The sequence below is a fragment of the Microsporum canis genome, genomic scaffold (assembly GCF_000151145.1).
Source record: "Microsporum canis CBS 113480 supercont1.2 genomic scaffold, whole genome shotgun sequence".
Taxonomy (NCBI): Eukaryota; Fungi; Ascomycota; class Eurotiomycetes; order Onygenales; family Arthrodermataceae; genus Microsporum; species Microsporum canis.
In genome coordinates this window covers 3120128-3145740 of record NW_003299168.1, presented here as the reverse complement: position 1 = coordinate 3145740, position 25613 = coordinate 3120128, and the positions used below count along the sequence as shown (strand labels likewise).

The following is a 25613-nucleotide window of genomic DNA, read 5'->3' as shown; positions in this document are numbered from 1 at the left end:
TTTTCTTCTTTTCTCCTCTTCTAAGCGGGCGGGCTTCTTTTCTTTTCTTTTCGGGTGTATATGCATAATGAAGACATTCAATGATTTTTCAGCCCGAAGCCGAAACGATGAACGAGACATGACGATTTCTTTTTTTTTTTTTTTTTTTTACTCCTCTCTTTAGGTCTTCATGCCATAGCTGACGAATTTCCTTGCTGTACCTCTTTATAACCCTCTATGAATTCAGATGCGAACTGAGAATAATCAAGACGTACGCAGATGGCAGCACAACGTCCGTTTGAACACAGGGGATCATTTTCTTTTCCTTTTCTTTTCTTTTTCTTCTTTCCCTTCCCGCCAACCCTACACAAAGAGAATAATAAACTGGAGCCGGCCAAAAAGTATTAATGTTGGACAAAACACCAGATTCGATTTCAGGCGAAGGACGCAGTAGCAACGGGCAGTGGGAGAAAAGAAAAGAAAGCCACTCCTCCGTTTTGTTTCAGCGGCGACGGGATCTAATTGCGGCAGCGCGCGCATAGCGGTCCACATGATATAATACCCCATTTTGAAAGCTGAAAGAAAGGTGCACCAGATTAATGATATTTAAGCCGTACTCCGTATAAATCTATATGTTGGCAGTCCAGCAACCAGCAACGTCACACCAACGCCGACCCGCTGAATGGGAAACGTCCACACCCCGAACCAGCCTGACGGGACACGGGCATCAGGCTCGTTCATGGGTTCTGTCTGCTGCGGCAGTGGTGATTTGCTACCAGCCCTTGAGGATCCAACATGCTGGGCTCTTGTCCGCGTCGCAGCATGATATATATTAACATGATTTAGGCGAGAGATTGGCTTCTTCTTTTTTTTTTTTCTTTTCTGATTCTTTTCTGGTTCGTTTTTTTTTTTTGCATAAAGTTTCAAGGTGAGTAGGGTTTCCCATCTGTCGGTTGGCTGATACATATTTTGGGATTGTGTGATCAACCCGCTTCCACCACATTATTAACTGCAGGTCTGCAACTATAACTTGCGTTGACTTCTAAATCCTGACCTCGTTGGGAGTATGTATGGCCTGATGTGCCCGCAGGGGACGGAGCACATTCCAGACGACGGACGCACGATGTAGGTATAGATACTCTGTACATAGTACGAGTGCATCATGGCGTGATCCAGGTAGCGGGCCATCAAGACCACCTCTTTTTCACATTTATTTGAGAAAAGAAGCCGCGGTTGCATAATGGATGCATTGGTTGGGATATGGGTCAGGGGTTCCCTAGCAATCCCTGACCGTCTGGAGTAGCATTTGGGGTCTAATTTGTCCACTTCGAACTTAGGAAAACGTTATTCAATGGACCATCCGAGGGAATCGCGAAGAAGGGGATTATACGAGCTTACCTTCTATACATACTTTGTGTGGTCGGCTTGTCTCTTCGTTTCCTCTGGTTGAGATTGAGTATGCATGCAACAAGTCAGATCAGTCATCACGCACGACATACAACCCTGTCCAACGCTCATCAAAAGAAACGTCGAAGATCTGCCTGCAGATATCATAATCACCACTGCCCTCGGCGATTTCGGCGTGCGAAATTCGTATCATGTATGGCGTACCTCTCTACGTACATAATCTGTATGTACTGGCAACGCCGGGTCACTCGGTAACCCTTGATCGACGGATCGGCTCAGTAAGTTTCCGCTGCCACATCCATATCCTTACTGTAAATGTTATATATATACCCCAAGGGTTAGATATGGCGAACCAGAGAAACCCTTGACTGTAGCCTGGGGCTGCCTGTCCATGTCCTTTCCGGCCATATTCGTTGGCTGGCTCTTCGTGTAATGAAGATTTCTCATATATTAATAAGTATCAAGTGCAGTCGATGGCTAGGTGTGAGTTCCAGGCCGGACTATATAACGTCCCCCAGTATCAACACATGTGGAGTGTTTGGAAATATTGTCGCTTTTGAAGCCGCCTGGTTGTCTTTTTGCAAGGTCTGACAAGGCCAAGGCAACAACACCATTCATATACACATATAAGCGGGAGGACGGCATGATGCTGCCACCATCAGCAAGTTATGATGCCTTGCTCAAAGTTGTATAGATATCCTCTCATTCGTCTCCCATCATTGTGAGATGCTGCTGAAATTTATGTCTCTTCCTCGACGCTCTTTGAACCGTAAAAGCCTGCCATTCTCTTGCCACCAACATTGGCTATCATATTTGACGGATTGTGTAGTCAGAAAGCCTCTTTTCGTTTCATAATTCATTCTTTGCTCGAGGCCGCCTCAATAGACTGCCGAGCGGTCGTCAGCTCCTATCTCCTGGTTTGTCGATAAGGTGCCGCTTCGCGCATCAAGATTGGTGGTAGCACAGACGAGTAGAATGACTGGTCTGATGGCACATTGAGATGTTTTGCTAGGCATACCAGCCATCAATCACTACCTAGGTGCATACGGGGTAATACCTCAGTGTCTGAGCGCATTTGCCCCAAGCGGCCTGAGGCTCGAAATTCCGGGGCCAAGTCCTTTTCTTTAGCTCCCGGGCCATACCTAATTACATAGTCATGTACGGAGTATTGAAAGCCTACTCTGTGGTTAGGAGTGCACCCGTATGCGGTTCTGTTCACCTTTGAACCTGTCATTGTCGATATGCCGAGCTATACGTATGAGATATTGAAGGGACCTGGCCCAACAACCAAGCACCCTCTCGGTCACCCTTCTTTCGCCTGCAAGTGACTATGGCGCTGAAACCCTAGCCTTATGGATCTCGATGGCTGGCGGAGCCGCGCCCTGCCCCCTCCATGTCGCCTGGTTATACATACACGATACTATGTATATACGGCCGTCATTCCCCATCCTTAGGAATCCTGTAGCTACGTAGTCAGCTTCATATGACAGATATAATAAAGAGCTTTGACTCTCCGTTGAGCCAGGGCAGCTCACTTGTTTCTTCGGGACACTGGGCAGCCAGACGAATGTTCTCCGTTTCTCCTTGCTGATATATTGACGAATAACTGCTTGTTTTCTCGTTGCGAACTCTATTGCTGCGGCTCAGCTCCACTGCCTAGCAGAGCTGTCAACTTGTCAAAGGATGGCGATGCCGCCGTGTCTCGGACAGTTTCTTGGACATGAAGAATCAGACGGACGAAAGGAGAGACTTGGTGCACTTGAAGCCATCGAATATATCGAGGTCTGCCCCGGAACCAACCCAGCAGCAACATATAAACTGGTGGAGCACGATCTGGCCCCCTTGTCACTGATGAAATTATCGCCGTTGATTGGCACGTAGTTGAGGGCGCAGCAGTGCCATCATCACCTCAGCCCTGGAAAAAAAAAGTCACCAGTCAACAATGAGAAGCTGTTTGGTAAACTAGACTGCTCAGGAAAGGCAGTGAATACCTTCGAACCCTCTGTAAAAGCTGTTGGTGTTACCATCCTAGAGAGACAGCCGCCAGATTCCATCGGTCAAGGACGAAGAAGCGAGAGAGCGCAAGCAGGTTTCCGTTCGGTGGTGGCCCAGCCACATCGAGGGCAAGAGAGTTGCCATACCCGTTCAAAGATGTATATTCTCCGGCGAGTTAGTGATGATGATATCAGGTCAGAAGTCCCTGACAACCGGTACTATGTGAGTAAAATATCCTCTCTGGGAGAGATTGATAGATCGAGGTCTGTCTGACGGCCTATATTCTGTGTTTTGCAGGTTGCTATCATCGTCCTCGCATTCGCCGTTTCCTTCATCATAGCGTTCTTCGTGCTACGGCACCTTCGAAGGCAGAATTATCAGCCTCGATTCATACCCGGGAAGTACTTGAAGGGCCTGTGGCAGCGATGGACACCTGGCTCGTCATATAACGCCGTACCAAACGGAACAGCACAGCTGGCCGAAGTCAATGGGAGAGAAGATGCCAGCGAGAGCCGCCAGGAGGCCGCAGTCGACCGTAACACCTCCGTCCGATCTGTGATGACACTCCCATCCTACACGATGACGCCCAAGGCGAGCGAGCGGGTGATTGCCAGAGAAGGGGAGCGGGACGGGATGGACGTTGTCATCGAGTTCCCCGAGACAGCCGAGGAGGAGGAACATATCCGAGAGGAACAGATGGAGTCTCTCTATCAGATCCGGCTGGCGCGAAGGCGAGAGATTGCTGAGCGCGAAGAGGCACGCCAGCAGCGCAGAGAGGCCCGCGAGAGAGGCGACTGGGCCCGTGTAGAGGAGCTTCGACGAGAGAGCCGCGCTCGAGCAGAGGCAAACAGGCTGCAGTCTCAATCCGGATCCCCTAATGGAAGCTCTATCAGCGTTTCTGCGGCCACTCTGCTGGCTGAGCATCAGTCTCGCGCCCGGGAAAGACGAGTATCCAGCGTCTCGTATGCTGATATCGGCCATGTCAGACACGACGGAACCCGTTTATCATCCGGCTCTCCCGACTCCGACTCGCGAGGCCTGCTCGACTCTGCTGCGGCCATGGGATCGAGTCCGCTGGGCATCCACACGCATCAGCGGTCGACGTCGGCTTCGTCTCTGCTGTCTCACACATCCAACAACTCTGATGCAGAGTCTTTCAGGACGACCACAGGGCCTGCAACCCTCCCCAGTGAAGCTGACCTGGGCATGAGCTCGATTCCTCCGCCGTATGAAGCTGTGGAATGGGGAGATGCTCCTCCGTACCAGCCAACGCCGCCCAACGAGGCCGCCGACATCGTTGTTAGTGAAGCCGTCGACGGTGAAGTCGAGGCTGTCGAACACGCACCGAGACTCCCGCCGCTCTCAACACTGCCCAGTATCGCGATAGAAGTTGCTACGCCTACCAGCAGCGCGCCGCAGACGCCTGTATCGCATCTCCAGGCGCCCTCGCCAGCTCACAGCCCGACTTCTGCTCCGAGATAGGGGTATCTTTGCCGTGGGTATCTTCATCTTCTAGGCTGATGTCTTTATATATCACTTCTCCCTTTTACTTTGCCCCTTTTTTTCTTCTTTTGGCGTTTTCTTCTTCCTCTCCAGCGTGTTTTTGTTTATGAGCTCGATGAATTTCTTGTGACGTTGCAAGATGGGTTGTATAGATGTTATTAATTAAGGTCACTTTTTCATTTTTATACAAGACGAATTGAGTCTTATTAAAACAGCATGTCAACTTCTTTTAGAGCCCTTTAACGGACTAATACTCTGAATATACCATGTTTATAACCGTAAAAGATAGGGAAATAGCCAGCATAAGTTATTTTAGACCTAAAGAATAGTAGATGGCAGGAAATAAAACCCATAACAAAAGATCAGCCATTCTAATAGTTCAGTAACAAATCTCAATGTAAACACGGAAACGTTTGACAAGAAACGAAATGCAGCATCTCATTAGTATAGAAAAAAAGGGGGAGAGCTAAAAGGGACCAACTTCGCTTCACCAGTCGTCGTCGTCATTATGTTTTCCCTGCATTGCACTCTGGCGCTGCCGTAAGGCCTCCGCAAGACCACCGGCCAAGCTTGCGTTGCTCATACTGTTTGGAGTTGCCCGGCCGCTTGCACCAGATGAATCCTGTGAATTCATGCTGACAGCGCTATCCCGTGGAGCTACGGGAATTTGTTTGCGGACGTTGATCGGGCGTTTAGCTGGGGGTGCGGGGGGAGCAGGCTTTACCTTTGCGGCGGCAGATCCACCGGCACGGCTTGCACCGTTAGACACGGGGGTGGGAGTTGGAGCTTTGGCGGCTACCGGGGGTGGCGGAGGTGGAGGAGGAGCAACCGCTGCCTCCTTCACTTCTTCAAGATATGCTTCTGGCGTCCATCCCTGGATGCCCGAGCTTGGATTCATGCATAGCCACCAGCCTATACAAGTTGTCAGTATATTTTAAATCCTATCAATGACGAAGGGCTAAAAAAAGAGGGCCAAATACCATTGGTTTCACGGGAAATAATCTGTACCATTTCTCCCTGTCGGATTGCCAGCTCATTTGTATTCCCACTGTTGAAGTCATACAAAACTTTGGCCATAGGTTTTTTGGGTGGTGGAGCCACTTGAGGAGGAGGAGGTGGTGGTGGCGGTCGTGACTGGGTTTGTGACGATGTAGAACCAACACGGTTATGTGAGGCTGCAACGGCAGCAACAGGACCAGGCTGGGGAACGGGTCTCGACTCGAGAGTCGACTGATGACCACTTCCCGGAAGTTGTTGTGCAGCGGGGCGAGGTTTTGGTTTGGCCGCAGCTTGGGAGAGCTTGGATGGTCCGCCTCCAGGGCCACCAGGACGCAGGAGTTTACCCTTAGTAATGGGCTTCCCGGCAACCTGTTTGGGTCGCGGTGTTGGCTTTGATACCGAGCTTGCAGGCTCTCCTGGCCCGGTGCGGATGGTTCCACTCTTATACACATCGTCCCTGGCAACTGCTGGATCTTTGACCACTTTCACTTGGGCCATCTTCCCTGGCTTTTTATTGAAATCGATCCTAGAAAAAGAAAGTTAGTATGATGTGTTTTTGGGAGGAAAGCTTGAAAACATACACATCCGCTATTTTCAAGTTCATCTGTCCGCGTAGAGCGTTTGTGAGATGGGTGAAAAACTCTGTTTTGAGGACGCACGATAGTAGGGGGTCTGGCTCCTGCTGAGCACCAACAACGATTGAAAACCAATCATCCTTAAGATTGGATGTTCCAACAGCCTTGATCGCACCCAGTGAGATGGTCCGCTCAGCAGATATGTTAAGTTGATTGTTCACAACAGATTGAACGATGATATAGACATTTTTTGCCGTCTATCAGAATGCCATATTAGCATCCACTAGGACAAAAGGTAAGGGGCATACACATACCAGGATAAGAAGTCGTGGCGCAGGTTTACTCGATCGACCGAATTTTGTAACTAGAAGCTCGCAACGACAGGAGAAAAGTACCGTTTCGGAATCTAGAATAGAGGAATACATATTTAATTGACGTAATGACAATGCATCCATCGTGCTTGGAAACTTACCTGAAAGGCGGATGGAATCCTTAACGATCTCTCCAAACCCACCAGTATTCCCAACACCGATATAGTCACCAAGGAACCTCCTTGAGCCGAGAAGACTGAAACGGCGACGCTCTTTCTTCCCACCTAGGACTCTGTGACCCTGATCTCGTAGTTTTATATACTCCAGACCACCGGTGACACGCCTCCAGAACCTTTGAATGCGGATGGCACATTCGATTCGATATCTGAGATAATTGCGCCATGCACGCTGGATCCTGATTGCCATGTTATGCCAATAACGGTCTCGCATGTGTTCTAGGGCGAAAAGGGTTTCGGGGGTCTTAATGAAAGCCTTGGTGACTCCCATTTGGTATTCTTCGCTTGGGATACTAGTGTCCTTCAAGATTTGTCGACAGCCGGATTCTGAATCGCCAGTCCAGGTGTAATCACCAGCATATGAGGTTTTGGGGGATAAGAGATAAAAGCGTTCAACAAACTTCTCGAATGTCTGTCGGTAGGCGAATCCAGCTCTCCTGATTCGCACATTTTCTTGCAAACCCAGGTATTTGATTTGATGCATAACATTGCCAACATTGTATTCGGAAGGCGATTTGTTGTCATTTGGCTTGATTGTTCGAATATACGAAGGCTGGGCTTTAGATAATGTCGTAACCAGGTCATTTGCAGATGCCTTTATCTTGTCACCAGCCGTTGGAGGACGTCGTTTGTCGTCCTGATTCACTTGGTCAGGGAATAAAGTATGCAAGAAACCGTTACTGCTCGAGTTGACAAGGTTTAATATGTCTTTAAGGAGTTGGTCCTTGTTCTTGTCGGTCATCCCTTCAATAGCATAGGAGACATCGCCGGCGTAGTGCTTGACAATAAACTGCCCTTGGCGGGATTCGAAATTTGGATTCTGGCCCAGGAAGTTCAATCGTCCAACAAACGTTTGATCCGCTGCCGCAGAGTCCGCATGCGCGGTGGCACATGCATCATTAAGGGCAGCGAAAATTCCTGGTGGCCTTTTATCTTCAATTAGCGAGCAAACGACCTTGTTGTCGAAGTATTTGATGGGTGTCCACTGGATCTGCTCCCGGGCGTATTCTTCTTGCTCAGTCTTTAATGTTAGTTGAATGAAAATCTGCTGAAGCTTTTCGTTAACGTAGTTAATACAGAGCTGTTCGAATGAGTTCTTTTCGAAAATTTCAAATCCATAAATATCGAGGATACCAATGGAGTTTGTGACAGCCCCTTTAGCGACTAGGGAGGCATTTACTCGCTGCACTATCCAGTCAAAGAGATTGAAGTAAAGGGCTTTCGCGAGAGCATCACGAACAGCTAGGGCTTGTACGGTGTTTAATGGCACCTCATAGATGGAGCCTCTCCGGCCTCCCCTAGCTGTTTCGACAATCCTGTGGGTGAGGGCCTTCTGAACCTGGTCCGCATCGACTTCCATTAAATAAGCAACAAAATCGATAACTGATCGATCCGTAATCGTGGCGTTGCTTTGGTCATCCTCAACAAACTGCATATTTCCTAGCCAAAGAATGGCAGCTAACACGCGGAATATATTATCCTGCTCAGCTTGACTTAAGCCAATGATCTTCATAGCTTCAACGGTCTCTCTAAAGTCCGCCGAATCATCTATATTCGGTACGTCAAAGCATTTTGAGCGGCTTGTGTAAAGGTAAGCGTCTGGCTTTTGAATTCCAAATGATTCTGTGGCGTGCATTAGTAGGTGCAACAGGTAAAAATCATAGTGATTCGTACCTCTGTATGATTGGGGAGCAGCCTTCGTAAATTGATAGAATATATGAAAATTGCGCTCGTTGGTGATTTGGCCCACAACTCTGGATTTTTCTAATAAATAGTTCGTAATCACAGCTCCAACAGGTTCTCCCACCGAATTGAACTGAAGCTCCAAATACTTTCCAAATCGCGACGAATTGTTGTTGCGCAATGTTTTCGCATTCCCAAACGATTCCAGGAGCGGGTTGGTTGCCAGCACCATGTCCTTGGTTTCTTGGATAGAAGAATCAGAGCCTCCTGACACGTTTGCAATGTACTGCATTAATCTCCTAGCAGCCTCGGTTTTCCCTGCACCAGACTCTCCGGAAATGATAACACACTGGTTTTCCTTGTATGCTTTCATGTTATAATATGCCGACTCGGCGACTGCAAAGACGTGCGGTTTGACCTCGAGCCGGTTCTTCCCACGGTACGAATCAAGGACCTCATCGGTATATATTCCCACTAAGACAGAGTTAGAACGAGCAGGATACACGGAGGGGCGGACGGAGACTTACAGTCTCGGAATGGATTGACGGATACAAGCACATGGCCAATATATGTCTGCGACCCGGAGTTAGCTCGTAGTTCGTCGGGGAGCAGTCATTGTACGTAACCCACGTAAATTTCTCCATGCTCAAAGCGTTTCTTCAGATTCTCGTTGATGGCCTCGTTGGAGACTTTACTGAGTAGCGTAAGGTCTGATACGCCAACCTCTTTCTTCTTGGTGCTCTCAAATACTGCCTTCTTTACTCGCGGCTGACTAGACCCCTTATCCCCCGCATGTTTTGACCGCCCGCCTTTGCTCTTCTTATCGTCCCGGGGACGTTTAGAATAACCCTAGCAGGTCAAATTAGCAAACAGGCCCAGTCCTCTTAAGCTGGGCTTGTATCCTTCAAGCTTGCGACTTACCATCCTTCCGATAGTAGTAGCTTAAGGCCAGCTGGGGCGGCCAACACAGAGCGAGCCTGGAGAGTTATGATGTCGAGAGCGCGCGGCTGTAATTCTTCCGTCGACGGTAAAAGGAGGCACCCAGACACTTATCGCGAGAGATTACGGGGTGAGGAAGAGACACTGCAGCAAAGGCTGTCTTGGGTATCAAAAAAGCTCAAACAACAAGCCTGATCGTCTTGGTCAAGTCGGTAACATTTCAAAACTAATTAAATGTCGTTTATTACATAATCAAGATGATGCAGCTTACCACGCGGCTTTTTCTCCTGCGCCACCGATTGATTATTTATATTCTATAGAGATATAGATTGGTGATTACGGTGACATGTCTATTCAATGATCTCAACTATGTTCTAATATACAATATGAAGCGTAATGGAAAAAAGGAAGTGGCCAGAGTGGAACTACTGTTGTAGTTTAAATATTTAGACAACAGAGGGGAGGGTATCTCAAAGTCATATAAGATGTATATGTTCAGATATGCCACAAGTTTGTCGAACGAGCCAGAAAATTTACTTGCTCGGTTGAGGCATGGATGGTGAGCCCGCATCTCGCTGGGATGGAGTTCGGGCTGGGGTCTGTGGTCCGGGGTTATTGGTATTATTGCTGCCTGATTTTGGCCACAGGAGGTAGGAGGAGAGCGTCGTGAGAAGTGTTGGAGACTCAGGTTGCGGTTCTGGCTCCTCGCCAGCATCCCATATTTCCTTTGGTAGAACCCGCTTTAATTCCTTCACCGGACGCTTCTCAAGCTGGGCTTGTAGCCGAAGAATCTCCTTCTCCAAGACAATCAGCGCAGCGCGAGCAGCATTCTCTGACTCTTCTAGTTCGACAAGACGCTCGGCAACGTCTTCTCGCCTTGATGTCTCCTTTCTCCGGGACCGGAGAGACTCGAATATAATCAGTCCCCCTCCTACGAGGAAAAGAAAGGTTTCGCTGATGAAGTTGGCTCCCATATCGATCGCTTTCCCTTCAGACAACGGTCGAATCCGTGGAATTGGAGGGGGTTTTGTAGCACCACCACTAGCCTTTTCTTTTGCCTTAAGCAGCTCCTCTGCCTTTGTCTGTGCTTCCGTCTTGACGGTGGGGGTTTGGAGCTTTATCTTCTTGGCCTGCGCCTCCGCCGCCTCGCGAGCAGCTTGTTTTTCAAGGGCAGCAGTGTTCTGAAGCAAGCCGAGTCTTAACCGCATATCAATGCGGTGGACTGCTTGCGCAAAGGATACGCATATCCGACGAAAGCGTTCATGTTCACGAGCTTGGGCCTTGATTTGGTTCTGGTCACGCAGGGATGCTGTTAGTCTATTTCATAGAAGCAGACATCGATATCCGCCGCGCTTACCGCTATGGGTTTGGAGAGAGTCCTTATCACAAGAGACGAGAGCTTGAGTGTAATGCTAGACATTGCGTAGCTATCATTCTCTTCTGCTGCTTCTTTCGATAGACAGGTTCAGTGTATAACGAGCGACATAACTACCGCATCTCCCCAGCAACGTAATGGGCTCCGAGATGAATAAGAGTGATGATATCAGCTATACAACAACTGTAGATCTAACAAACCAATATCAAAACGTCGAAAAGTAGAAAAAAGGCCAGCTGAGTGATGACATAATCATGAATAGATCCGAATTGTTTTTCCGATTCCGAGAGGTTTTTGTTTATATATTTCCTTTTTGGGACATAGCGTTGTCCGGCCAAAAAAGGTTGCTTTCTTGGAGTAAACATCGAAAGACACACACATACACACGTACACTCACTCGTTTATTTCATACTGAGTGTACCTTTTGAAAGACTTTGCGGTATCTTTTAGCAGTCTTTACGTCTTTTATTGACGCATTTGTTTCATTCAGCAACTACTGTATTCATTTGTCGTCTTCCTCATTGTACCATCGGCGCAATTCTACTTCGTCTCCCCCCCAGACCTACAGTTGAGCTCTCCTATTATCCGCAGAGCAGCTCTTATACACTCGGATCAGCCATTGCCTTGTCGTTCAGCTTATCTACTGCCCTGATTTCCCGCCCTATGCAAGCTCGCAAAACATACTAGACATGGAGCCACTATCTCCGCGATCAACCAACATTCCACCAAAGCCGAAAGTCGAACTGACTAAAAAGCTATCTGTCAGGAGTAATTCAGCTCAAAAGTCAACGTCCAACCGGCATCATGCGACACCCCCGCCTCCTCAGGTCAAGGAACCTGGCGCCTACGGAGAGGAATACGATATTGGTGGCTTTCTAGGGAAAGGTGGATTTGCAGTCTGCTATGAAGGGAAACTCTCCAGAAATGGTCGAGTATTTGCGATGAAAGTAGTGAAGTCAGAGATGCAGCAGAAGAAGATGGAGGAAAAGGTATGGCAGCCCTGGTATCTGGTGGTAGGTGATAGCTAACCTAATTTGCGGTACTAGTTTCGGACAGAGCTCCAAATCCACTCAAAGATGAAGCATCCTAACATTGTCACCTTTCACCGGGCGTTTTCTTTCCAAAAGAACATATATGTGGTGCTCGAGCTTTGCCCCAATGGGTCGGTGATGGACATGGTTAAGAAAAGAAAATTCCTTAGCCTACCAGAGGTGCGAAGATTTATGATACAGCTTTGCGGTGCGGTGAAATATCTTCACAAGCGTCATGTTGCCCATCGCGATTTGAAGATGGGGAACCTCTTTCTTGATCAAGGCATGAATATCAAAGTGGGAGACTTTGGACTGGCCGCCCTGATGCTAAGTGAAAAGGACGAGAAGAGGAGGAAGACACTTTGCGGAACACCTAACTATATCGCCCCAGAGGTGCTGGATAAGAGCAAAGGAGGACACAACCAGAAAGTCGATATATGGTCATTGGGCGTTATCTTGTGAGTTACGCAACTCCTTCACTCGTAGGTTGAAATAAAAAGACTAACCATACCACTATGTGTGGAAATAGCTTCGCTATGCTAACTGGTTTTCCGCCATTCCAATCCAAGACTCAAGAGGAAATTTATAAGAAGGTTAAATCCCTTAGTTATGACTGGCCGGTGGACACTGAAGGCGCAAACTATATCCCAGACGAAGCAAAAGACCTTGTCACTGCTTGCTTGAATCTTGCAGAGGAAAGACGACCGGATCCTGACCAGATCGTGGACCACCCATTCTTCAACATGTACCCCGGGTGTATTCCCCGCGAACTAGACCCTGAATGCCGCACATCAACTCCGCATTGGGTAACTAAGCAGAGCCCCCGAGGAGACAATATAGAGCCAGGATTCAGTTTGGAGTATGATGCAACATATAGAAAGCTGATCTCTCATGTTACGAATTCGAACCAAAGATACACCATATGTAAGAACATATTTTACGCAGAGTGCGGCGTTGGAAGAAGGAGCTCCGGCGAAATACGAAAATCAGCTGGCAAACGGTGCGGAAAGTCGGCTTTTGCTGAGTGTCTCACAGAAGAAGAGAGAGGACTCCAGCCTGTTATGCCACTTCCAACAGATAGGGTTTACAGTTACTATATTGACAATGGCAAGGACTGGAGTATCGAGGAGCCAGAAGTGGAAAATGATTTACAGGAAGAGGATGATGATGGTAACAAAACAGTTCGTGCCCGGCAGGGCACCCTTACAAAATCTAAAGCTGCAATGATAGCGAGGACCGAGATTGCCCTGGCTGCCCAACTTAATCGACGAGAGTCAGCTCCAAAGAATCATGCTGCCATGCTACGTCAACAAGCAATTGCACCGCGTCAAGCAGCAAAGGAAAGCTCTTCAAGTAGCCCGCCAATGGGAGTTCCTTTGGCAGCGACCGACTCTGCAAAGGAGAAGAATCCAGCCATAAGGAGCACTCGAAATTTGCTCAGTGAACGCCCTATACGCACCAGATCACAAACTGCCCAGGCTTATCATGAGTCTATGAGGGAAAAGGCACGCGCGCCCGCGGCATCTATGTCAAAATCAAACTCAACCCCAGCAGCTCTAGGGGCTTTTACTAGGAATACTTCCGTTGCAGAGCCAGATCCAGCCCTAGCCCTTCGGGATATGGTACAAGAGTATGCGGTCGAGGAGCCCACCAAACCTAGATATGGTAAACCCCAGGCAGACCCAGATGCCAGTCGAACGAAGCCAATCCAGGTAAATTCAGACACAACTCTACGGCGTCAACAAACTCAATCATCAAGCACGGCCAGAGGCCCTGAATCCCGCGTCCAAAAACCAAACGGTAGTATCAGTAGGTCTACAACCTCGTCATCAACTTCGTCCGGCAGTAGCGGAAAACCCCGCTCGGCATTAGGTTCTGGGGCTCTTATCTTACCAGAGGATCAATCGGATATAATGCCAGGATCTAGTGTTCAGGAAGTTATAGCCGATTTGCAAATATACCAGTCTGTCCTCCGGCAGCAGTCACCTCAGAGCTCACTTGGAAGTTCTGGGCAGCGAGTTGTTCAATCTAAGTCACTTTCTAAATCCGGCGCGCATCCATATGTTGTTAAGTGGGTTGACTACACCAATCGATATGGAATTGCCTATGTCCTTGATGAGGGGAGTGTCGGTTGCGTTTTTAGGGGTGAGAATGGCTACCCTGCGACAGGAGTGGTAGTTAGGGACGGCGAAAGTCATCTTCGGCTGAAAGCGCGTGCCAAAGGGGACCCTGAAAGCGCTATACCATACTCAGAAGTTGATCAACTTGTTCCAAGGGACGGCAAGCCAGTTGAGTTCTACGAAAATGTAGAAATCAACGTAGATGGGTACTCTGACGGAACTGTCAAACGCGCTCTTCTTCCTGCAAGAACATTTGAAACAAGAAGGTCAAGCCCTGATAAGCCAGCGAACGTTCTTTGTACCGTTCGAAGTGCTGAAAAGGCGAACCGTGTCAGACTAGTGGATCAGTTTGGGAAGTATATGGTAGGATCGCTGGGCAGAGGAGCCATTGAACCATCAAAGTCAAGAGGTAGCAGTCAATATATCAAGTTTTATCAAAGGCTCGGCAATGTTGGAGTGTGGGGCTTTGGAGATGGTGCGTTCCAGGTAAGATTCATCTATCAACCAATCCTCGGTTCGGACAATTCATTGACCTTCTCTATTTGCAGTTCAACTTCCCCGATCACACAAAACTTGTGCTGTACCTACCTGAGCGGAGGCCTACTGATCCGTCAGACTTGGTTAGCTCTTGTCGAATTGATTTCTATCATCTTTCACCCTCAGCGGCCAGATATCTTGTTGCAAAAGGGAGAATGCATCCTAGTGGTTTTGACACTAGAACCGTGATATCAGAACCGGCCTCCGCCTACCTGTCTGCTATTGCCGGCCTCCCCACAAGGGTTCCAGGTATCAGTTCTGAACGATTTAGAGATATCTTGGAAGCGAACTCCTTCCCCAAGAAGCTTGAATTCATCACTACTGTTATCGAATGCTGGACCAAGAATAAAAGGCTAGGAGGAAGAGTCTCTACCTCGTCTGTCTCCAAAGTTAATGGCGCTATAAAATGTACTTCGATGGATCTTTTCTGGGACGGAGCTCAAGAACGGTCATGGGCTAGTGCTTCTGGAAGCAAGTTTGTTTGGGTTTCTGTCGGAGCACAAGGGGGAGATGGCGACTACATGTCTGTCAAGCTTCAAATGAACCAAGCTGGAGAAGTTGAGTGTGTTGGCATGGAAGGGAGTCCGCAGCTTGGGACTCAGCTACAGAGGTTGGCTTGAGATCATCCCGATACCCGCCACTACGTTATAGAGTCTGGTTTACTCGCGCCCTTGGCTTCCATTGTTTCACTACTTGTCAGTCTACATTTGCTTCATATAACGAATTTACGACCCTTGCCTGTCACTGCTTTTTGGTCTTCCTGGAGCGAAAATACCCTTGGCCGCATGTGAATATGGTTTTCTTCTTCGTCTTTCTTCTAGCATATCTATCGATTCTCTTAGCTTATATATAATATTTTCAACCAAGCAGTGTCCCTCCACATTTGTTGTTAACTTATCAGCTCTCTTTACCAACCGAAGCCAGCCACTGTTCTCTGCTAATAGCATAGAACACCTCCCCTAGCTCTGTTCCGGGTAGCGGATTGTCGAAGTCCAAATGGAGTGTTCTTACATGTTTCAAGCCACACTTCTCCATAACACGGCGAGATCGCGAGTTGACGAACATAGTCCCAGCCACGACCAGGTTGACATTAGATGAGCAGAAGGCGTAGTCTACCAAGGCTCGACCTCCCTCAGTTGCCAGTCCCTGGCCCCAGAACCGACGACGCAGCCTGTATCCAAGTTCCACCACCACAGGCTCTCCCTCGGATTTCTTGACTCCATAATCTTTCTCATCAAAACACTGCTGGGCTAGTTCATCTAGATCACCAAGGCGTAGCCAGCCGATGAATTCCATCCCTTCATGTGCAGGAGTTTCAGCTATCCATTTGCCATATTTAGGGCTTTTATTGTAGGCTTGGATGATTTGCCGGACTTCTTCTTCCACTTCTTCCCTGGACGGAGGAGCGTCGTCGATATATCTCATCACTCCTTCGTCATTGTTGAGCAAGCAGAGAAAATCGACATCGCTTGGTTTGAGGCGACGAAGGTGAATACGGGGCGTCAATTTCATATCAGAGGTAGCTTCGTCCATTGCTGGGTTAATTTTCGATGGATAAACTCGTTATATATTCAACAGGAACTTATATCAATAGTTGGAAGCGTGCAAAACTTCAGCGGCTTTCCTCTATAGAGATAACTATCGTATTTGCTTTTTAGTATCACCAACTATGACTCGGGTAGAACAATACGAAGGATCCTAGCCTTAACTCGTGGGATTCCATAAAAAGGGCATTCTATCTGCTTCCATAGGCGGAGCAACCCAGCCACCCCTGTTTCTCTACCGTAGTTATTCGTAAGTAGTTTCTCCCGGTTAGATACTCTTTATTTCACTCAGAGGGTGAGAAATCAATCCTGGAGGGTGGGTTCAAAGCAACAAGAGCTGCATCGCTGAGAGACCATGAGACGCTATATTTCCTTAGCCCTTCCTGGCGAAGATGTTATGCGAATACTCGCATTTATATAAAATTGGCCAAGTCAGTCCTCAAATTCCCCTGTGATGATAGATGATAGGTCATCACAAGTCGTTCTCAGGCTGGCTACCAGCTTCAGTATAGGCAGCTTGGTGTCCACTTGAAGGCAAAAGAAAAGAATCACCCCTTTCATTGCGAATGGAGTTTTCTTCGCTGAATCAACGTTGCAAGCGGTATATCATCTTCGTCATAAAATTCTACCTCTTCATCGACTCCAAAGTCACCTAGCCGTTCACCCTCTGAATTTCTCCAGCCCTCTTCTCCACTATTAGATAGTTCCTCGTCTTCCGAGTCAGAGGTATTCAACAACTGTGCATCATCTCCCCTGTTTGTATATCTTTTATTGAAGGGTTTCCGGCGGCGAACATCAGACTCGACTTGCCGGCGCAAATAGTCTGCGTCCTGCCGCTGTCGGAAGGCATCAATTTCCTCAGAGTTGAAGTTTCGGTTCTCACCAAAGAGCATTGTATTATCTTCTTGAGACCGATGCACACCGCGTGCCATTCTATCGGGATCTGGCGGGGGCCAATTGACATATTCATCTTTGAATAATCAATACACTTGTTTTAAGCAGCAACTGGAGGGGTTGGAGCGTAGGGAAGAGCTGTAACGGAGCAAGACATACCTTCAAACCCGTTAACTTCAAACTCCAGCCCTGTGCTTCGTTTTGGTGTCTGAGAGAAAGGCCAAAACCAGCCAAGTATCTGTCATGTTGCAATTTCCTTAGAACACGGTTTCTGTAAGGGTTTACCCGTTAGTTATTAGGGGGTGACGAACATTGCTGCTTCCACCCATTCCATCTCTAATATTATTCCATATACCAATATCATATGGAAACTCCTGCCTTCGAATGCGGACTTTGACACCGTCCGGACCATCGAGGTAACCGCCAAGGGCTCGTGCTCGTCGGCATAGTGTCTTATGTCTTTCTATTTCCCATCCCTCAATAGTAGTCTCATTTGCACCTAACATCCATATGTTTCTCAAAAATAGAATCAACAGTGCAAGGAGAACCACAGAGTTGACAATTGCGAGCACAAAGAGATGCCCAAGCTGAAATAGAGACGGGCCATAATACTATCCTCAAAGGTTAGTTGGCATTCGATTTGAGGGTCACGACGATGAAACATACACTCGGAAGTCCCCGGTTATTCCATATAACAACCAGGCGGGTATAGAGGAAACGCTCCAGGTATATCATTGAAGCAACGGCATAAAACAGAAAACGGATGAAATGTGGGAATGTGAAATGTGAAACACAGTTGTTTGTCCATGGGCAATGGTGATCCATTTTAGGAATGCATCTTTTTGATAGTTATCAGTAACACGGACCAGTAGAGAGGCTATATCCTAGACAATCATGCTATGCTCACCGTTGACAAGTCTTACAGTGATGGGATCTTGGAGGTTTATAGGCCTCGCATCTCCTGCACCATCGCTGACGGGAACCAGGATCGCCACCATCATCACCAGGACGCTTCTCCATCAGTGTATCTGAGCGAGGAGGAGGCGGTCGCCAGTCTTTTGGAATCCTCCCGGGATCTGTCAGGCATGACCGAACATAGCATATCCATATACATGCTACCAGGAAGTTGAATTTCACCAGCTCCGATGTATCGAGAGGTGCAGGATCGATATGGAGAAATAAATATTGCGAGCTATAAGAAAGGAATGCTATCAACAGCACCACTAACGGTACTGCAAGCTGAGATATCCGAAAGTCCGCCATCACCTCCCTGTTCTGAGGATTCATCCAGAACCAACGAGAATCAAGGGGTTGGGTTTGATATTGCATAAACGGCGTAGTTAGAAAACAGGGAAAAAGCTTTTCGCTTCCTGCGCCAAAAAAGCGGAGATTCCGCATGTCGCACTAAAATACCAATCTTTATATACCAAGATAAGTGACTACATAAGATATATTTTGCTACTGCTGGATGTTCTACGAGAAGAACATTTCGATTATATTCAAGGCTACTACCGCATTGGAATTGCTATATTTAGGTGTACCTATAAGTCCCTAGTATATAGTTATATATCCGATCTACATAAACGAGGCGATCTACTTTAGTAGGTATAACGAAATGAATGAATCTCAAGATCGGTCTTATCGTTTACTTCACTCTCGGGATATATTTCATCGGAGCAACTTTCATCAGGTAAGGGGCTTGTGGACGCATTCAGGTTATCTCGAGCTTTGTTCTGACGGATACAAAGCGTCCTATGGTAGGAAAACCGTGAGCTTGAAGCCTAGAAAGCAAGGCAGAAACATTATACTAACCAGTATACTATACCACAGACTGCCATCATTATTAAGGAAGCAATCATGGCGCCGAGCCCAAGCTGATAGTGAGGTTTCTGACTGTCGAGGAAAAACTGAGGGCCGACTAATCCTCCGACTCCTATTTCTCGAATGTTAGTTACGAACGGACGTGGCATCTGAAGTCCACTGAGGTAAAAAAAAAGGGGGGGTGATTACCATGGGCAATGGCAATGGATGCTGAGACAAAGCTCTTCTTTGTCGCTCCAGCGGTATTAGAAGCCACAAGGCTTAGGGCCATAGTCCAGGCAATGTTGTAGAATCCGGTTAGGTATACCCCCATGAGAGCCGCGATACGGTTCTCTGACACAGAAACATCTTGAGCATTATCCGTTAGCTTGTGACCGGCCTCGCAAAGGAGCATACATCTGAATACTAGTCTAGGGTGAAACTTACATCTTACTACTAGGATCCCCGCGAGAGAGGGGAAACAGGAGAGCACCCACAGCAGGCAGCGGAGGTTAGGAATGTAGAGTGCTAACAACGCTGCACCCACCTGCGCGGTTAGGGCAACAACCCCCTGGGGGGCTGCTAGAAGCACAGTTATCTGCTTTGAGTACCCAAACCCAGCTATTATTAGAGGATTAAACTTGGGGGAGTGGTTAGTGATTGTGTCCTGCGTACCATAGACCCTAACGTGAGATCGATGTTAACTCACATTTGTAACCCCTGCATTCGTGACAGATTGAAATAAAACAAAAGCCACAACTGCCCAATATTTACCGTCCTTCAGAGCCTCAAAAATATGGGGTAACTTCCATTTCTATCACATTGATCAGTATCAGCCTCGGATAAGATCGAAAATGTCGTGCAAAAAAACTAACCTTACGCATGTCCTTGCCAGTCTGGTTATCAGAAACTCTGAGTTTTGCCTCATCTCGTTCGCCCTTGGAGAGGAAGAAGGCCTTATCGTGGTTGTCCGGGAGCGCCAGGAGACAGACGAAGCCAAAGGCGATAGTAATAGCACCGTAAATCAAGAATATCAACTAGTTATATGCCATGTCAAAATGGTAATACAACTAGGGCAAAGAAAAGGGAGATATTTTTCCGTATATACCTTCCATGTAGGTATTTGTGCTCGAAGTGTTCCAACCGCATATGCAAGAATACCCCCGAATATCTGTCATGTATCAATATGAGCGAGTCATACTCTCCGACGAGTAGCACCGAAAATACATACGCCTGAGAAAGGGCCGAAACATAACGCAGCGCGAAGGGGTTGCTCCTCTCGCCGATACCAGCTAGCCATTATCACGATCACCGACGGCAGAACAGCCGATTCTAGGGCCCCCAGAAGGAATCGGACGGCGGCAGCGCTTGCAAAATTGGTACAGGCCGCCATAGCGCATGCACACGCTCCCCACAAAATCAACGAAGAGCTGACATACTTGCCAATTGGCAGTCTAGTAAGTAGCCATGATGTAGGAAACTCCGCAAAGAGGTATGCTATGTTGAATATGGAGCCGAGCCAGGAGTATTGCTGGCCATGGAGGTGGAGGTCATCGTTCATCCCCAGAACTGCGGCATATGCGAGCGCATTCTATACATGATAGGCATGGCCTGCTTAGCACTTCCTTTTTTTCGATAGCGCTCAAGTTATGCAGACCTTGTCCAGCCCCGCGAGGAACAGTGATATAATCAACAGCGGTAGCACGCAAAGATCGATTTTGGTCAAAATAGATAAGGCCATAGCATCGGTAGACAAGGGAAAAAGGAGTGCTCGCTGTAGGTTGTTCTTCATCTGCAGATGGACTGGGTTCTAATATATTGCCAACCCATGTACAGAGAACAAAGTATAGAGGCTATAACCCTGTTAGTTGGAGCAACTCTCTTGCTTGAGGGTGGAGTATGGCAGTAGCTTAATAACCCGCCTGACCATATAATGTTCGGCTTGCATCGCGGATCCAGGGATACGGGGTGAAGATGGATAGCAATTCGGATACCATCACCGACGTATCAGAGACCACTATGTTTATACTAGATGAAACTAGCATCAGCAGCAGAGCGATGATGTTGCATCTATCACGTTGTGTAATATATTGTGGGAAAATCCTGGTAAGTCCAGCGCTTCTCTTTTTCAAACAACATGGAGATAAATATTTAAATGTTTAATAGTTTTATTAAATACCAAGGCTCGATATACATACCATGTAGTACATTAGGTGAGAATCCTATATCTACTATGTATGTATAGGGCACCCTTATAAGAGACAAGCAGATCAAACGGGAAGGGGAAAAAGGAAAAGAACGATGTAGACACACGTGACACTAACGGAACAACAAATATCCACTAGCCGAAATAAAGTAATTCGCCAAGCTATACGCTAATGCAAGATATCTAAAATTCAACCAATAATATAACTTAAGGAAGGCCCACTTCCCGAAGTTTTTAGGTAATAGGCCCACTTTTATAAAAGTATAAGTCTAAGCGATACAATGTACGTCACTTTGTAGTTATCTTTAGTTGGAAGTATATGATATCCTCATTACCTATGTATATATTATAGTCATAGTAATGAATCTCAGCTCTAGAGGTTAACACAGAGCCCATATCTTACAAAATGATAGTTATATCCGAGTGTAATCTCACAGAACTACAAGACCCCTTAACCGACAAATATGAACATGGTGGTGGTTCCAATAAACTTGGTTGTTATTGGTCGAATCAACTCAGCAAATCTATTATTGCTGGACACTCGATTTAGCTGTATAGTTGTGTTGACCGAAATGTAATCGACAGTTCACGTAGAGAGTCGAAGATATGGGAAAGGCGAGCTTTAAGTATGAATTTTGTTCTTGAGCTTAAGCCCAAACTTGAGCGCGGGTTTACCAGTGATATTGCCCTCTGGAAGTCCTTCATTACCAGGTATATTCCACCCTTATTGGTGTTCCTGGACACCGCGGCATCATTAAGATATTATTTTATTGGTACCTACCAGACTAGCTTTTTTTTCTCATAATCTATATCAGTGAGGATGAGTTTGAAGAAGGCATATCTATGGATGAGCAGACCCGTACATACCCCGCTTACCTATACCCTCCGTGCCAGGCAACTTATCATTAATATTGATATGATGGAAGCTGCTGACTAGTCTGAGGGTCGTTTTAATAAACTTTCTCCGAAGGTCACCAGTTTATTTCAGACTGGTTATGGCCATAGGGTTATTTGTCCCAATCTCTAGTTTTGGCGTTGATAATATGATGCGAAAGTCAGATAGTTACCCTTAGAACAGGAGATAGACCAACGAGATCAAAGGTGATCACACAGATGGCTGAAACCCTCGTTCTTGCTACTACAGAGACCAAGTCCATCGAAATGCAGCATAAGCAGCTTCACCAGGGTAACCTTGGTGATACTGTTGGCTTCAATATTGAAACAAAAAGGCTGATGCAAACTTCCATCACCCTGTCTCCTCAGGCTGCCAAGTGGTTATTCGAACCAGTGGTTTGGTAGCTCCCGCGTGGCCCACGCCGGATTAGGCGCGCCTTGATGTCCTTCTCAGTGGCATTATTTAACAACCACGAGATTTTTATAGCTTTCACGGCCGAAGATGCGATTCTTGAGATAGCTGAGGCCCAAGGACAATGACTGTGTGTTAATATCACTGAGTGGAGATTATTACCACTAAGTACTTCGAAGATGTGCTCAGCCTAATGTAGGTTTGCGGCTCTTAAGTAGGGACACTAGAAACATGTACAGATGGTCAGTAGTGCTTTTTATGTCCAGGGGTAAATCGCAACTATGATAGTTGTATGTTACTGGCTCTGGGATCCGGAAAGAAACCCGGTTGGTCTCATCAGTTACTTTGATGTCATTGTCTGTCTAACCAACACTCACATCCACTCTCCATGTGTAATTGAACAGCCTTGGTCCGTTTTATCGGCCTTGTCAGTGGGTATTAAGCCTACAAAGAGTTAATAAACAGAATTCTATCGATAATCTGCTCGCGGAGGGGCCTCGATGCGGTGGGGTAAAATATATGTATTCACTGGCGAAAAGGAGAGAAACCACGGTGACGGTGCCATTAAGCTGTTTGTCTGTCTCTATTCAGTTGAAAGGGAATATGCGGAGCCTCTTAAATGGAGAGGAAGAGGATATGAAGCTACTTCGGATAGTTCATCAATCCAACTGTCACTGTCGTGTTTGTGTGTATCTTTTGGGGTCAGAAATACTACCGTAACTATCATGATGAACACAGTGGCGGCCAATGGTAACAATTGATGATAACTAGAGTGCAACCGCAAATGTCTGTCTTCATGATCGCAAGATACTAATATCCGTGACCTGCCTTTCTCTTCTTTTCACAGGTCAGAGGAAGCCTCGGCTGAGTTATTTAACTATCAGAGAAAGCAAACTCGTTTCCAACGTTAACGATACGAGATATCACAAATTTTACTTGTAGTCAAACTATAAGAAGGATATTCCAAGTCCCAAAAGGAACCAGCAATTCGGTTTGATACCCAAATTGTGATCTCTCTCTCTCTCTATAACTACTTCACCATGACGGTGATAACCTCGCAGCCCATCCAACAAGGACCAGGAACAGGGACGATGCAGCCCTCCACGGAGAGACAGTGGGCTCAACCGTCACATCCATCAGCCATCCGAGTAGTTTCCTCCAGGCTGCTCACCTCCGGCACGAACATGGACGAGAAAGCCGCCTCCTTCTGCCTGGCGGCCGTGGCAGACCGTGATATCCCTGCAAACAGCCTGATCGTCAAGAACACATCCACCACTCTGGCTGCCGTCAAGGCCTACTCGACCGTCCAGGTGTCCAGGGACCAGCATATCGAGCTCAACTCAGACCTGCTATACTGTAACCATTCCTGTGATCCGAACGTGAAATTCGTTACCTCGACGCTGGCCATGGAATCACACAACGGTCAGGCTGATGCGCCTGTCTCGGGAGCATTGGAGGTATGGAGCGTGAGAGAGATCCTAGCGGGCGAAGAGCTCAGGTTCTTCTATCCCAGCACCGAGTGGGATATGTCACAGCCCTTCCGGTGTTCCTGTGGCGCAAGGAAGTGTCTGGGATGGGTTGACGGCGCGAAAAATACGTCGACGGATGTGCTGCGGAAGTACTGGCTGAGTGACCACATCAGGGACCTTCTAGAGCAGAGAGACCATTAGCAAGAGGGTTGACAGGCCTATACGGAGACAACTTATAGACATAAATGATAGTAAATATCAAGTATAGAATATGTGTGGTGACATCACAGAAATACGGGCATTTTTCTTAGCCCTAAAAACATCATTTTTTTTTTTCTGTCATCGACTTTATCAAACTCGGATTGTATCTTGTATAACTGCAATACTAGTACTATGACTTATATTCTCTACAGTGATAGCAGACATCGATAGAATACATATCTCACAGAAGTTCCCTCGTCGAAACAGACAGCGTTGGGCTGTTGTTCTTCGTCCTCCCCGCCCCCGCCATGGCTCCTCCCACCCCCATCACCATCATAACCGGCTTCCTAGGCTCAGGGAAGACGACGATACTGCTCAACCTGATTCCGCAGCTCCCTCCGACCTACCGTCTTGCACTGCTGAAGAACGAGTTCGGTGACGTCGCCGTCGACTCGCAGCTCGCAGCCGCAAACTCCATCTCGGGCGTACGAGAACTGCTCAATGGCTGTATATGCTGCAACCTTGTCGGCCAGCTGGGCGATGCGCTCGTCCAGTTACGCGAAGAGGTGAAGCCTGATCGTATCGTGATCGAGACCAGCGGCAGTGCGTTCCCTGCCACCCTTGCGATGGAGGTGAACCGAGTTTCACGCGAGCGGAAAGGCGAGTTCATGCTAGATGGCGTCGTGGCTGTCATAGACGTGGAGAACTGGGAAGGATACGACGATACGTCTTACACGGCGAAACTGCAGGCTAAATACACGGATCTGATCGTGTTCAACAAATGGGAGCTTGTATCGGAGCGGCGGTTTGACATCTGTCTTGACAGAGTCGGTGATTTGGACGTCCAGACTGCGTGGGTCAAGTCTGAGAAGGGCAAGGTAGACCAAGATGTTCTACTTGGGATTGACGGGGCCTTGCTGGCGAAAGAAATAGAGAACGGGCAAAACTCATCGCTGGACATGCTGCTTGTCGACAAGGACGCCCATAAGCACCGCCATGATCACCAGTCTGAAGTCGAGGTGCTATCGATCTCACTCACTGGAGAGGGTGACGATCTCCTCGTCGATGCTGAGGCCTTCACGACACTTCTACAGTCAGCGCCCAAGGATGAAATCTACCGGATAAAGGGGATCGTCCGCTTTTCCTCCCAGCATACACCTGTCGATTCATCAGGCGAGACCATTACTTCCAACACCAACTCAGCCGTGCAAACCTGTATCCTCAACTGGGCCTTTGGACGATGGACCCTCACCCCGTCTCCATCGCTGTCTCAAGCCACAGTTACGGGAACAGCCGCAGATCCGGCGTTCTCGAAAACAAGCATCGCCCGACTTACCATGATCCTTGCACGATATGAAGCTGCCAAGTGGAAGAAGAAGCTCGAAGCTGGGCAATTGGTGAAGGCAATGGGCTCTTCCCCTGCCACGACTTCTCTGCAGGTTGACGTTATTGGCTGAGTAGAAGAAAAGAACCGTTACATATATATACATATGCACCTTGGCC

General features: G+C 47.6%; 10 protein-coding genes across 10 annotated transcripts; 4 read left to right on the top strand and 6 right to left on the bottom strand.

Moving 5' to 3' along the window:
- Window positions 1-1630: 1630 nt before the first annotated feature.
- MCYG_02633 (uncharacterized protein) lies at window positions 1631-2031 on the bottom strand (the record flags this gene model as incomplete). The annotated part of the gene is made up of 3 exons (XM_002849653.1): window positions 1631-1695; window positions 1740-1828; window positions 1883-2031. The coding sequence occupies 3 exons, from the start codon at window positions 2029-2031 to the stop codon at window positions 1631-1633; spliced, it is 303 nt and encodes a 100-aa protein (XP_002849699.1).
- Window positions 2032-3069: 1038 nt separating this feature from the next.
- On the top strand, window positions 3070-4863 carry MCYG_02632 (conserved hypothetical protein; the record flags this gene model as incomplete). The annotated part of the gene is made up of 3 exons (XM_002849652.1): window positions 3070-3168; window positions 3268-3603; window positions 3679-4863. The coding sequence occupies 3 exons, from the start codon at window positions 3070-3072 to the stop codon at window positions 4861-4863; spliced, it is 1620 nt and encodes a 539-aa protein (XP_002849698.1).
- A 508-nt stretch (window positions 4864-5371) lies between these two features.
- On the bottom strand, window positions 5372-9612 carry MCYG_02631 (myosin I heavy chain; the record flags this gene model as incomplete). Its single annotated transcript, XM_002849651.1, has 9 exons — window positions 5372-5796; window positions 5865-6409; window positions 6465-6715; window positions 6773-6864; window positions 6931-8628; window positions 8680-9162; window positions 9216-9261; window positions 9319-9507; window positions 9556-9612. The coding sequence occupies 9 exons, from the start codon at window positions 9610-9612 to the stop codon at window positions 5372-5374; spliced, it is 3786 nt and encodes a 1261-aa protein (XP_002849697.1).
- A 548-nt stretch (window positions 9613-10160) lies between these two features.
- Window positions 10161-11047, bottom strand: MCYG_02630 (OPA3 domain-containing protein; the record flags this gene model as incomplete). Its single annotated transcript, XM_002849650.1, has 2 exons — window positions 10161-10919; window positions 10985-11047. 2 exons carry the CDS (start codon window positions 11045-11047, stop codon window positions 10161-10163), a joined length of 822 nt encoding a protein of 273 aa, XP_002849696.1.
- A 644-nt stretch (window positions 11048-11691) lies between these two features.
- Window positions 11692-15310, top strand: MCYG_02629 (cell cycle serine/threonine-protein kinase CDC5/MSD2; the record flags this gene model as incomplete). The annotated part of the gene is made up of 4 exons (XM_002849649.1): window positions 11692-11991; window positions 12049-12491; window positions 12563-14639; window positions 14702-15310. The coding sequence occupies 4 exons, from the start codon at window positions 11692-11694 to the stop codon at window positions 15308-15310; spliced, it is 3429 nt and encodes a 1142-aa protein (XP_002849695.1).
- Window positions 15311-15587: 277 nt separating this feature from the next.
- Window positions 15588-16223, bottom strand: MCYG_02628 (acetyltransferase; the record flags this gene model as incomplete). The annotated part of the gene is made up of 1 exon (XM_002849648.1): window positions 15588-16223. The coding sequence occupies one exon, from the start codon at window positions 16221-16223 to the stop codon at window positions 15588-15590; it is 636 nt and encodes a 211-aa protein (XP_002849694.1).
- A 568-nt stretch (window positions 16224-16791) lies between these two features.
- On the bottom strand, window positions 16792-18391 carry MCYG_02627 (DHHC zinc finger membrane protein; the record flags this gene model as incomplete). The annotated part of the gene is made up of 5 exons (XM_002849647.1): window positions 16792-17204; window positions 17288-17366; window positions 17440-17739; window positions 17795-17966; window positions 18036-18391. The coding sequence occupies 5 exons, from the start codon at window positions 18389-18391 to the stop codon at window positions 16792-16794; spliced, it is 1320 nt and encodes a 439-aa protein (XP_002849693.1).
- A 335-nt stretch (window positions 18392-18726) lies between these two features.
- MCYG_02626 (allantoin permease) lies at window positions 18727-20669 on the bottom strand (the record flags this gene model as incomplete). The annotated part of the gene is made up of 9 exons (XM_002849646.1): window positions 18727-18909; window positions 18961-19061; window positions 19139-19297; window positions 19376-19568; window positions 19638-19742; window positions 19804-19965; window positions 20037-20099; window positions 20160-20519; window positions 20586-20669. 9 exons carry the CDS (start codon window positions 20667-20669, stop codon window positions 18727-18729), a joined length of 1410 nt encoding a protein of 469 aa, XP_002849692.1.
- A 2811-nt stretch (window positions 20670-23480) lies between these two features.
- Window positions 23481-24022, top strand: MCYG_02625 (conserved hypothetical protein; the record flags this gene model as incomplete). Its single annotated transcript, XM_002849645.1, has 2 exons — window positions 23481-23897; window positions 23954-24022. 2 exons carry the CDS (start codon window positions 23481-23483, stop codon window positions 24020-24022), a joined length of 486 nt encoding a protein of 161 aa, XP_002849691.1.
- Window positions 24023-24418: 396 nt separating this feature from the next.
- MCYG_02624 (CobW domain-containing protein) lies at window positions 24419-25567 on the top strand (the record flags this gene model as incomplete). The annotated part of the gene is made up of 2 exons (XM_002849644.1): window positions 24419-24915; window positions 24937-25567. The coding sequence occupies 2 exons, from the start codon at window positions 24419-24421 to the stop codon at window positions 25565-25567; spliced, it is 1128 nt and encodes a 375-aa protein (XP_002849690.1).
- Window positions 25568-25613: the final 46 nt, after the last annotated feature.